Raw genomic sequence first — 12,283 nt, 5'->3', positions numbered from 1 at the left:
GACCCCACATTGTGTATTACACTTTTATTTACCCAGTGGCTTACCTGCTCCATGGCTGCACCTAGTAGGAGGTAGAGCAGGAAGCCAGGCCTGGCTAGTTTATTGTAGCTTTCCCAGCTGCGAGGTGGGTACCATCCTTAGTCCCACGCCCGCCCGTCACTCACAGTGCCGCCAGAGTGAATGGCAGGCCTCTGCTTGCCTCCAAATTCCCTTAGAAGGCCTCTCCCTCTCCCTTTCGGAGTCATCAGCTGGGATCCAGGTAAACGACAGGAGCTTCTATCCACCCCCTGTCTTAAAGGACCCTACAGAGTTCCTAGGTGACTTCTGATGGTATAACCCTACCGAAGATTGGCAAAGTCGAGATCCCTAGATCCACCGGAAGGGGGGAAGTCTCAGCCCTCTCCAGTGTGGGTTCAGTGTCTAAGAAGCCTGCCACATTGATGAGCCTCGTCTTCTTACCCCACCCACTCCTCACAGCCTCGGGTCCAGGTGTCAGATCTACCGGCTCTCGCTAAGAACCCGCGGCCTACAAAGGACGGGTACTGAACCCTGGGAGATGGCAGTCTGGAGGGTCAGCGCGAAGAAACAAGGTTTCCTTCTCCCGCAACGTAAGAAGCACAATCTGGGCGGGTCCTGGGAGTCTGTCCCACCCAGTCCCCGCCTCTGTTCCCCAAAGCCCTCCCGCTGGCGTTTCCTGCCCTAAGCCCGCAGCTGCGCTCTATTTAAGGCGTCCAGTGGGAGGCGCGGTCCTGCAGGATTCCCGCAGGCGCAGCTTCGGCCACTGTCGTCCGCTCCACCTGGGCCAACCCCGCAAGCAGGCGGTGAGTTTGGGGAGCCGGGAATACTGATTACTCCACCGCTGGGGGCTGAGGCTTGCTTGTCCCAGGGCACCGGACACGATTGGAGCCCCCAGCGGCGCTCACCTAGCCTGCCAGGCTCCCTCCATGCTCAGCGCCCTTCCCTCTTCGTTCAGTGAACCCTTAACGGAGAGATTCCCAGCTAATGAGAGAAAGAAGCAAGATTTGAATGTAGGTCTGGTAGTAACTGCTTTACTTCTAGGAAAAGCACACACACGCACACAACACACACACACACACACACACACACACACACACACACACACACACACACTAACCCATTTTCACACCCAGCCTAAAATGCTCTGGGAAACCTTGGGACCTCCACTCTGCTATGGTCATTTCTTTTAAGGGTCTAGAATGACCACACCAGCCTTGGAGGGAAATGGGATGGAGGCCGAGGCTTGGACCAGGTGTGTTCACTAAAGTCGCAGATGGTCTTTTTGTTGGCAGGTGGATCAAATGCCTTGGGCTTCTAAGCCCCTCACCCCATCCTCCCTCACCCCCAGCCCCATGCAAAGATTAAAAAACGAGGCCCTCTCATTTTAAATGAGGTGCGGGAGGAAGGTGGGAACAGGTGGGAACCTGAAGATGACGTCTCGCGCCACGGCGACTGTCTTGGTGTAACTAGCCTTGAGCTAAAGGGAGGAAGGGCAGGGCACAGCTGTATGACCTTGGACAAGTTCCTCCACTGGTCTGTTTCCATAGGAACCTCTAGTTAATCCAGACCTCTTTGGGATGTGGTCATCCTTGGGCACTGGCCTGTGAAAGAAGGCACAAATGTACGATTAGACAGGGACCCCCTCGCACTGGCAGGCCTCCTGTGGGCTTATATCTAGGAGGAGCGGAGAAAGGTGCTATGCTGCCCAGCTGATGGCTGTCTGACCCCTGTCTTCCCACAGAGAGAGGCTCTGGAAACATGGGTGACTGGGGCTTCCTGGAGAAGCTGCTAGATCAGGTCCAGGAGCACTCGACTGTGGTGGGCAAGATCTGGCTGACCGTGCTCTTCATCTTCCGCATCCTCATCCTGGGCCTGGCCGGCGAGTCAGTGTGGGGCGACGAGCAGTCCGATTTTGAGTGTAACACAGCCCAGCCCGGCTGCACGAACGTCTGCTATGACCAGGCTTTCCCCATCTCCCACATCCGCTACTGGGTGCTGCAGTTCCTCTTCGTCAGCACGCCCACCCTCATCTACCTGGGCCATGTCATTTACCTGTCTCGGCGGGAAGAGCGATTGCGGCAGAAAGAGGGAGAGCTCCGGGCACTGCCCTCCAAGGACCCACATGTAGAGCGGGCCCTGGCTGCCATAGAGCACCAGATGGCCAAGATCTCAGTAGCAGAGGACGGTCGTCTTCGGATCCGTGGGGCGCTCATGGGCACCTATGTGGTCAGCGTGCTGTGCAAAAGCGTGCTGGAGGCAGGCTTCCTCTACGGCCAGTGGCGCCTCTACGGCTGGACCATGGAGCCCGTGTATGTGTGCCAGCGCGCGCCCTGCCCCCACCTCGTGGACTGCTATGTCTCTCGACCCACAGAGAAGACTATCTTCATCATCTTCATGCTCGTGGTGGGAGTCATCTCCCTGGTGCTCAACCTGCTGGAGCTGGTGCACCTGCTGTGTAGGTGTGTCGGCCGGGAGATAAAGGCACGGAAGGACCACGACACATCCCCGGCCCAGGGCGCTGCTTCAGACCCTTACCCAGAACAGGTGTTCTTCTACCTCCCCATGGGCAAGGAACCCTCGTCCCCACCGTGTCCCACCTACAATGGGCTCTCATCCACGGAGCAAAACTGGGCCAACTTGACCACGGAGGAGCAGCTGACCTCCTCCAGGCCTCCCCCCTTCGAAAATCCAGCCCCTCAGGGTGGCCGGAAGCCCCCTAGTCGCCCCAGCAGTTCTGCATCTAAGAAGCAGTATGTGTAGGGAACTGGGGCTCGTGTCACTCAAGGAAGGTCCTGAGAAGGGTGTCTACCTTAGATGCCTCTCAGGCAGCCCCTCCTCAAAGGCACTTTGGAAACAACTAGGCCACAGAGGTGGACACTTGCTGGGCAGAGGACCTGATTACGGGTGGTTCTGAAATACTTGGAGCCTTCGTGATGAACCAAGGGACACTGCGGCTTTCTTTCCAGAATGTGATTCTGCCCTGATGTGGTCATACAGGTGGGGATGCTCCTGGCTAAGGGTGCTATGGGACCTCTGACCCTTTTCACCTAATCCAGAGGGACCCAGAGCCAACTGGACTCATTGGGCCTCTTAGACCACACACTGAGTCTTCATCACTCCCTGTCCTCCTGGAGAAAAGCTGATGCAGGCTGCTGGCTCAGCTTCATCACCTGGACAGACACGGCCTGCACTGGATCTGGCCCTTTCCGGGGGAACTGGTTGGTGTCTTGTTTCTGTCGCTCCCCATCCCAATGTTTATGCTTCTAAAATAAACAGGACTCGATCATCCATCAGGTGTGTACTGATGCTGTCCTGGGTGCCTGGGACAGGGGGAGGAAGGCAGTTATTCTGCCCAGACTTCCTTTTTTTCTAGTCTTCTATCACCTGTCTTTCATCTCTACAGCCCAGCTCCGGTCAGCACAACTCAAATCCTTCCTCTCAACACGGAGCCCTCACCACCCTGGGTCCTGGCTTCTTTTCACCCACTCCCGTATTCTATCCAGGGTTCTGTTCATCAGCCCATTAACTGGTGGCCAAACAGTCTCTTTTCCCATCCTATTCCATGCCTGTCTGGTACCTCAGTCTACTGTCCCCTGCAATGCGCCCGAGCATGCCTGTCACCAGGACCTTCGTATTCTAAATCAAATTGACCCCAGATGTCCTTCCCTCCTCACTGTGGGCACCTGAGGACTTCTAAAAGGAGGGCTAAGGGTAAGTTGTGTGTTTTTCAAACCCTTTCTAGTGTGCCTATGAGGAGGAGCAAACCAAGGGCTATGTCTTAGCTCCTGTCCATGTACCTCACTGGGGAGACTAGCCAGTAGCTGTGCAGAAGGCCCCCCTTCCTCCTCTGCCACTCCCTGAAGGCTCTCAGTGTCTATAGAGCCCTGAGAAGGTCACAGCAAGGTACAGGAAGAATAAGGGCTTTCACACCTGGCTTCTAAGTTTATTGCTCCCACCGGAGCCAGCCATGCAGCCTGGAATCAATTAAGTCTAAGTCACCATTTTTCTCACCTTTAAAACAACATAACCAGGCTGAGGATGGGGCTCAGTCGGTAGAGTTCCTGCCTGGTGTGAACAGCGCCCTGGGTCAGGTCACCAACGTCACATAAATTCAGCATGGTGTTGCATGTCTATCCTCTCACCCAGCACTTGGGAGGTGAAGGCAGGAAGACCAGAAGTTCAAGGCCATCTTTGGCCATGTAGTGAGCTTGGGGGCCAGCCTCGGCTTCCTCACAAAGCACGTGAAATAAAATAAGCGAACGTAGGTGGCTGCCTGGCTTGGCAGAGTCAAGCAACAAAATTCATTCCATCTCACCCTTTCCAGCGAGGCCAGGAACATACCATCCGTCCTCCTCCAGGAAGGCCTCCCTGACTTCACCACCAATGGCCACTACCTCTCAGGGTCTAGACCACTGAGTCTCTAAACGTTGACATGGAGACACTTGTACGCCCTCCCCCTTCTCTCCAGAGGCCCAGATCTGACAGTGAAGTAAGAGATGGAGCTAAACTGGGCACAAAGAAGCAGGCATGAGCCAGGAGGCCGAGACCCTTCTCAGTTGAGAGGTGAAAGGCTGTAGGCTCTCAGAGCCACCCTTGTCTGAGTCCCGGAAGCCTGTTTCTGTATCCTCCACCTGGCTCAGCTGGGGAAAGTCATGGCAGAGGTTTAACGAACCTTGAGCTCACTTTCTCTGAAGTTGGTGGGGGCCTGGGGTGCAGTTGGGGCTCAGAGAAACAGGCATTGGGGCCTACACTGGCAGCTACAGAAACCCAAGGGCAAAGGAGCCCGGGGTGAGGAGGGAGCAGTGGCATGGGATCCTGTGGTGTGGGGAGGGGCGGTGCGCAAGCTTATGATGTGGGGAGGGGCGGTGCACAAGCTTGTGGTGTGGGGAGGGGCGGTACACAAGCTTGTGGTGTGGGGAGGGGCGGTGCGCAAGCTTGTGATGTGGGGAGGGGCGGTACACAAGCTTGTGGTGTGGGGAGGGGCGGTGCGCAAGAAGACTTTGCAGTGAAGAGTGTGGAAGGCTCCATCCCACCTGCCTAGCATTGTCAAAGCCACTGTAACCACGGTAACAAAATACTGGGAAAGGGTGGCCAAGAGATGATACAAATGTATCCTCTCACAGCCTGACCTGGAGGTCCAAGCCCAGAAGCTTCCAAGGCTCTGTGCGAGAGATCCCTTCACACCTTTCTCCTTCTGAATCCTGGTAGTTTTCGGAACATCTTTCTGCATTTTTTAGGATTCTAGAAGCATCACCCCCATCTCGCAGGCCATTCTCCCTCTCCTTACGTCTCTCTTCCTGTGCACGTGTTCATATTGGATTTGATCCAAAGACGTCATTTCAATTTGATTATTTCTAGGAAAGACCCTATTCCCAAATAAGTTTTCATTTTGAGAGCCTGGGGGCTAAAGACTTCAGCATATCTTTGAAGGAGGACACAATTTGAGTCGCACCAATACCCTGTTGATCCCCTCATTTCCAAACAAGGGTCCAGAAGGCCAGGTAGAATGTACTAGCATATGCAAAACTCAGTGGTCTCCTGGGGGGCACGGCAGGACAGTAACTTTACATCATTTGGGTTTTTTTTTTTATTCCTTCTTCCCACCCCCAGAGTCCACCAAGACCTAAGTAGTTCTGAGTCCCAGAAACAGCACCACCCAGGGGTAGGAGACTTGGCATCTGCCACCCATCTCTCACGCTCACCATGGTTCTGTCCATTCTCTGGGCCTCAGTTTCTCCCCTGTGAAAATGGCTGGGTCGGGTGAGAAATGGGACAATTAGACACAAGGGATGTGTCACAGCCCTTGGTCTGAAGATGATGAGTGATGTGTTATTGTTTGTGAATCAGAACAGACTCAAGGTTGTTTTATAAAAGGATGGGTTCCAGGCATTTGGATTCGCCACTGCCTTCCTGGGTAGCCAGAGAAGGGCAGGGTTATACCGAGTACACATAAACAAAGCAGGGAGCCGTGTCAAGCTGGGTGATATCAAAACCACTTCCTGATTTATTCGTGTTGGCTGACTGGACACCGGGTTGCTGATCTGTGATTCTTCTTATTTGTCTTTGATTTTTGTTGTTTGGTTTGGTTTCCGTGATCCAGGCTGACCTGGATCACCCATGGTGATCCACCACTGAATTAAAACTAAGTATAAGAAACGTGTAAGAATTCCACAGTGAAACCCACGAATTTGTATGTTAACTTAAAAAACAAAAAATATGACTGGACACGGTAGAACAACACGGTTAATCTGCTCTCTCCTGGCAGAGGCAGGCAGATGTCTGAGAGTTCTAGGCCAGCCTCGTCTACAAAGCAAGTTCCAGACCAGCCAGGTTCAGCTCCCAACACCAACATCAGGCAGCATGGTGAGTTCAAGACCAGTCAGGTTCAGTTCCTAGCATCCACATCAGGAAGCTCACAACTTCGATTCCAGGAGATCTGACCCCTCCCTCTGGGCTCCACAGGTACCCACACACACAAATAAATAAATAAACAAATAAAATATATATTTAAAGTCATTCCTTTTCATATTCTTTCTGCTTATGTTCAGATAAAATCAGAATAACAGTGTAGCCCTAGGCCTGTGTTCTGTCCTTTATCCATTTCCCCTCTTATCCTGAAATGCCTTTGGAAGAACAGCTTAGGTCGTGGGCTCTATCAGTAGCCCCTTAAGCAGGACCCCAGAATTGGACCTCCCGATGCTCCCAACTCACCCCCTTCTGTGCTAAACGACACTGTGACTGTGATCCTGCAGACACGCTTTCCCAGTCCCTATTTCTGTGAAAGAAAGATGTTCCAAGAAGTGCAGGGGAGGGAAGGGCCAGAAGCTCTGAAACTGTAAACTGAAAGAAATTTAGGGGCTTTCTTTCTGGTAATGAAAGTAAGTCATTGTGGATGATCCAGAAATACGGACACACGATAATTACGGGAAGTGACAACAGTGACCTCCAAGTGGGTGGACACAGTGCTGTCCCAAAGGAGAGTAAGCCAAGGGAGCCAGGGATCCCCTTCTCTATGGATCCAGAGTGGCTGCTCCTCCTCCACACTAAGGAAAACTGGACATTCGTTCTCTAAAGGGGATAAAGCTGGGAGAAGCACCGTGGCTGTGAGGATGTGAGATAATAATGTGCCCAATGGGGAGACGTCACCAGCCGTGCTCTTTTGATCACAGAACATTGGTTGAGGAACAAGGCTAAAGGTAGGAGAGCTAACCCAGCCTGGAGGGTGCAGAAGCCTGCTGAGAGGTGGGGGGGTTGGGGGTCTGAGAGGAGCTGGGGAGGGCATTCAGGACTTGTGCCCTGAAGAAGCAGCAAGGTTGATAGATTTCTTGTTCAGAATTGTGTTTTGCTTTGAGTTTGGGTGGGTGTTTTGTTTTTAATCTGTCATGTAACCTAGACAGGAGGCAGCTTACTATTTTGTTGAGGGTGACTTCAAACTCCTGATCTTCTTACCACTGCCCCCCTTCCCAGTGCTAATATGATAGGCATGCTATACCTATATCAAGGTTGGCGGTGATGGTGTGTGCATGTGTGTGTGTGTGTTAATTTTAAATATGTATATTGAAACTTTCACTATGTAGCCATTAGCTAGCCTGAAACTCACTCTGTAGAACAGGCTGGCCTCAAACTCATAGAGATCTGCCTGCCTCTGCCTCCCAACAGCTGGGATGAAAGGTGTGCACCACCATCTCCCGGATAGTTTTTTTATATTATTTTTAATTTTGTGAACGCATATGTATTTGTGTGTGTCCATGTGCCTGTATGAGTACAAGCACGGTAGAGATCAGCGGGGCCAGATCCCTTGGAGCTGGAGTTATAAACAGTTGTGTGCAATCTGCCATGGCCTGGATTTGGAGACATATCTACATCTATAGATATATAATATGTAACGATTTATTTTAATTGTTTTTATTGAGCAATATATTTTCCCCCACACCCATCCCTTCTTCTCCCCTCCCCTTCTACCCTCTCCCATGATCCCCATATTCCCAATTTACTCAGGAGATCTTGTCTTTTTCTACTTCCCATGTAAATTAGATCCATGTATGTCTCTCTTAGGGTCCTCTTTGTTGTCTAGGTTCTCTAGGGTTGTGAATTGTAGGCTGGTTTTTCTTTGATTTATGTCTAAAAGCCACTTATGAGTGAGTACATATGATATTTGTCCTTCTGGGTCTGGGTTACCTCACTCAATATGATGCTTTCTAGATCCATCTATTTGCCCGCAAATTTCAAGATGTCATTATTTTTTTCTGCTGTGTAGTACTCTGTTTTGTAAATGAACCACGTTTTCCTTATCCATGCTTCGGTAGAGGGGCATTTAGGTTGTTTCCAGGTTCTGGCTATGACAAACAAAGCTGCTATGAACATGACTGAGCACATTGGACTTGGATCTTCTGCAAGAGCAGTGTGCTCTCTCAACCGCTGAGCCATCTCTCCAGCCCCCAAGGTTGTTTTTGATATGTTCTGCCATGTGCTTTCAAAAAACTATATGTGTGTGCATATGCACACGATGCACAGACATCCATGCAGACAAAACACCCAGATATATAAAATAAATCAATTTGAAGAATTCTGAAGCTGGGATCCTTCATTGCTTCCATGAAGAAGCACTAGTTGAGAGGACAGAGTCCTCACTAGTCTCAGAATTTTCTGGTGTCTTGATCTTGAACTTAAAAGCATCCAGAATTTAAAAAAAAAAAAAGTTTGTTTACAAACATCTACCTTACGGTTGCTTGGTTCGGGTTTTGATTTTGAGTTTTTTGAGAAAGGGTCCACACCGCAGTCCAGACTGTGTAACCGTGCATCTGTACGCATGCATCTGAGTGTGATGACCACGGAGAGCAGAGGTTCTGAACCCAAACCAATTCTCTTGCCCCAGCCTCCCCAGTGCTGGGAAGTAGGCATGTGCCCCCACACCCAGCCAGTCTGTGGTGCTTTCTTCTGGTATATTCAGTATAAAAATTTTCTCATTGTGCTCTTTTGTCTCAAGATTTAATTCGTGTGTAGCCAGATTTTATTAGTTTTGTTCCAATAATTTTATGACTTAGCAATGTACCTGACATCTATCTGTGTGTAATATTAGGTGAAATGCTACGTTTGCCCCTAAATAACTCAGAGTCCCAGAAGTAATTACTGGGTAACTTTCTGCACTGATGTGTGATGTCTACAGTACTGCAGTGTGTATATGTGTGTGAGTGTGTGTGTGTGTGTGTAAGGTTTTTGCTACATTTACTTATTTGTGTGTGCACACACATGCACATTTATGAGTAGGGGGAGGCAGTCCTGCCGGACACCAGGGTGTCAAAGGGTGACTTAATGAGAGTCATTCTCTCCTTCCACCGTGTGGCTTGCAAGGCTAGAGACCTAAAGACATCAGACGTGGCGGCAAGCACCTTTACCCTCTGCTGCACCTGTAATCTATATTTTTATACATAAACTAGAGCTCTGCCTTGCGGATCTACCACTGTATTCGCCACTCGTTCTCTTCACTGGTGTAAGGCGGCGATGCATCTAATAAACCCCAGGCTTCATCTGAGTCATTTGAATCTCCAGAACAAATAAGATGCCGATTGGCATCAGAGCCTAGGCAGCCTTATCTCATCACACCATATATCCTTGTTTTGTTCAGGTTCAATTAAAAGCCGTAAATAAAGCTGTTCCCTGGCTTCTGTGTGTGCCCCGTTGGGGAGGTTCGGTAGCCAGGACCTCCCTGGTTCCCAGCTGAAATCCCTGAGGCTTTCACAAGTAACCTGTGCTCCGTGTGGGCTGGTGCAATCTGAAATCTGAGTGAGGACACCTGCAGCAATTCGGCATCCTCACCTTGGCTTCAGCTCACAGGTCACACTGACAAGAGCTGTCCTCTTGAATCGGGACCCTGCCAGTCAGAGCATGCGCTAAGAGCTAAAGTGACCTTTGCTCAGTCAGGTTTGCCCTGCACCTGGAGAATCCAAGGAGCTTCATTCACTTGCGTGGCATCCCTGGTGGGGATGGTGCCGAGCTCCTAGCCTGTATGGTAGAGGTCTTTGAGGGTTGATCCTCTCATGCTCTACTCAGAGGAAGGGGCAGGAAGGTGTGTGTGTGTGTGTGTGTGTGTGTGTTTCTGACAGGCTCTCAACCAGGCTGTGAGGCACACCCCTTTAATCCCAGCACTTGGAAGGAAGGAATTCATCTAGGAAGCGATGGCACGGAAAAGGGCAGGCGACAGGAGCTTACACACCTTAGGAGTAATAGTGCAAAAACGACCAAGGCCCAGGAGTCCGCTCAGTCAGCAGAGTGCCTTCCTAACATGCATGAAACCCAGGGCTCGATCCACAGGACTGCATAAAACCAACCCTACAGATCTGTCACCCCAGCACTCAAGAGGCAGAAGCAAGAGGATCAGAAGTTCAAGATCATCCTCAGCTACAAACTGAATCTGAAACCAGCCTGAGCTACGTGAGACCCTCATGTGGCTCCTCCAAAGATGAAAATCAAATGTCACATGCCCTCCCCCAACAAACACCCTCAAAATGGCTCATATGCCTACAATAAAATGTGAGGCACATTGATTTGTTGTGATCTTGGATTAAGCAAAGATTTCATTTAATATTAATACAAATTTTCTGGAAAAAAGAGAAAATGTTGTGAAATATACCTTCATTAAATTTAATGTGATTTACTGGGGCCTGGCAGTGCAGGACTGTCATACCAATAGCTCAAGAGGCTGAGGGAGGAGGATAGTAACTTCGAGACCAGCTCAGGCTACTTAGAATGACCTTGTCTTAGCCAGGTGGTAGCACACGCCTTCAATCCCAGCACTCAGGAGGCAGAGGCAAGTGGATCTCTGAGTTCAAGGCCAGCCTGGTCTACTGAGTGAGTTCCAGGACAGCCAAGGCTACACAGAGAAAACCTAAAGGAAAAAAAAAAAAGACAGGGTTTCGTGTACATCAGACTGGTCTCCAATTCATCCAGGACAACCTTGAATTTCTGATCCTGCCTATGCCTCCTGAGTGCTAGGATTAGGTGTGGACCACCATGCCTAGTTTATGTGGTGTTAAAAATGGAACCCGAGGCTTCACAGCTGCTGTGCAGGCACTTCACAAGTGGGTCTCCATCTCCAGCCCTGGTTTCATCTTTTGAGACAGAATCTCAAATGATCTTGAACTCACAATCCTCTTGTCTCAGCCTTGTAAACACTGGAATTATAGGTATGTAGCACCACATTGAGGTAGGGTTTTTTTTTTTTTCCCAAGGCAGGGTTTCTTTGTAGCTTTGGAGTCTGTCCTGGAACTAACTGTTGTAGACCAGGCTGGTCTCAAACTCACAGAGAAAGGGAGGTCTTTATTGAGGGGGAAATACCTATTTCAAAAAGACTATAGGAGCTGGTAATGTAGCTTTACTGGCAGAGAACCTACCTAACATGTGCAAGGCCCTGGGTTTGAGCCCAAAAATTAGGGACATGGAAATAAAATAATAAAACACTGGTCGGTAGTGGTGCATGCCTTTAATCCCAGAACTTGGGAGGCAGAAGAAGCAGGTCTAAGGTCAGGTTTAAGTTCTGAGTTTAAGGTCAGCCTAGTCTACAGAGTGAGTTCCAGGACAGCCAGGGCCACACAGAGAAACCCTGTCTTGAAAAACCAAAAAAAAAAAAAAAAAAAAAAACCAAAGCAAAGCAAAACAAAAAGAGTAAACACCTCGTCCTCTGCTCCGCCTCACCTCACACAATGGGAAGCAGATGAGCAAACGCTGGTAGAGAGCAGAGGTTGTGAGCACCTGGATGTGCTGAGCTCCAGAAACCCCATCAGTCCAGCTTGGCCATGACCCAAGAAATCTCTAAAATCAGAAACAAGAACTCTCCAGAGGCCAGAGGATGAATCCCAGGCGGGGGAGTGAGGGCCACAGTCAGGAAGCCAAGCCCAGTGCAGGCCTCATAAAGCTTCCCCGGTGGGGCTGCCCAGGAACCACACTGGATCATAGGGACAAAAGCCAGGCTCTAACCGTGCAAAGGGCAGCTTCAGTCCATGGTGGCTGATCTCTGCCAAGAGCAGAGCACTAAACCAATAATACTGAAAAGCTCAAAGGCCCCAGAAGGACAGAGAGATAGCAGTACCTGCCTAGAGTAGAGAGGGCAAATTCTCAAGACTGAGAACTCTATCACCAGCGCAGCCGCAGCCTCAGTAGAACATCTGCTATCGTTTCCCAATGGTGCTACACATACAGTTAGATTTCAGTATTATAAAGTGTTTGCTGAGATATCATCTACCGTAGCCCAGGCTAACTTGAAGCTTGC

General features: G+C 50.2%; 1 protein-coding gene across 2 annotated transcripts; it reads left to right on the top strand.

Annotated features, from left to right (window-relative positions):
• Positions 1-742: 742 nt before the first annotated feature.
• Positions 743-3,302, top strand: Gja4 (gap junction protein alpha 4). Of its 2 annotated transcripts, none has more exons than XM_075944958.1 (2): positions 743-821; positions 1,760-3,302. In XM_075944958.1, exon 2 carries the CDS (start codon positions 1,777-1,779, stop codon positions 2,776-2,778), a length of 1,002 nt encoding a protein of 333 aa, XP_075801073.1. In that variant the 5' UTR covers positions 743-821; positions 1,760-1,776; the 3' UTR covers positions 2,779-3,302. The 2 variants fall into 2 exon arrangements, with proteins under 2 accessions (XP_075801073.1, XP_075801074.1); XM_075944959.1 differs by lacking the exon at positions 743-821 and adding an exon at positions 840-1,028.
• Positions 3,303-12,283: the final 8,981 nt, after the last annotated feature.

Source organism: Microtus pennsylvanicus, chromosome 13 (assembly GCF_037038515.1).
Source record: "Microtus pennsylvanicus isolate mMicPen1 chromosome 13, mMicPen1.hap1, whole genome shotgun sequence".
NCBI lineage: Eukaryota > Metazoa > Chordata > Mammalia > Rodentia > Cricetidae > Microtus > Microtus pennsylvanicus.
Note: the sequence above shows the minus strand (reverse complement) of the source record. Positions and strands in the feature narration are given on the sequence as shown.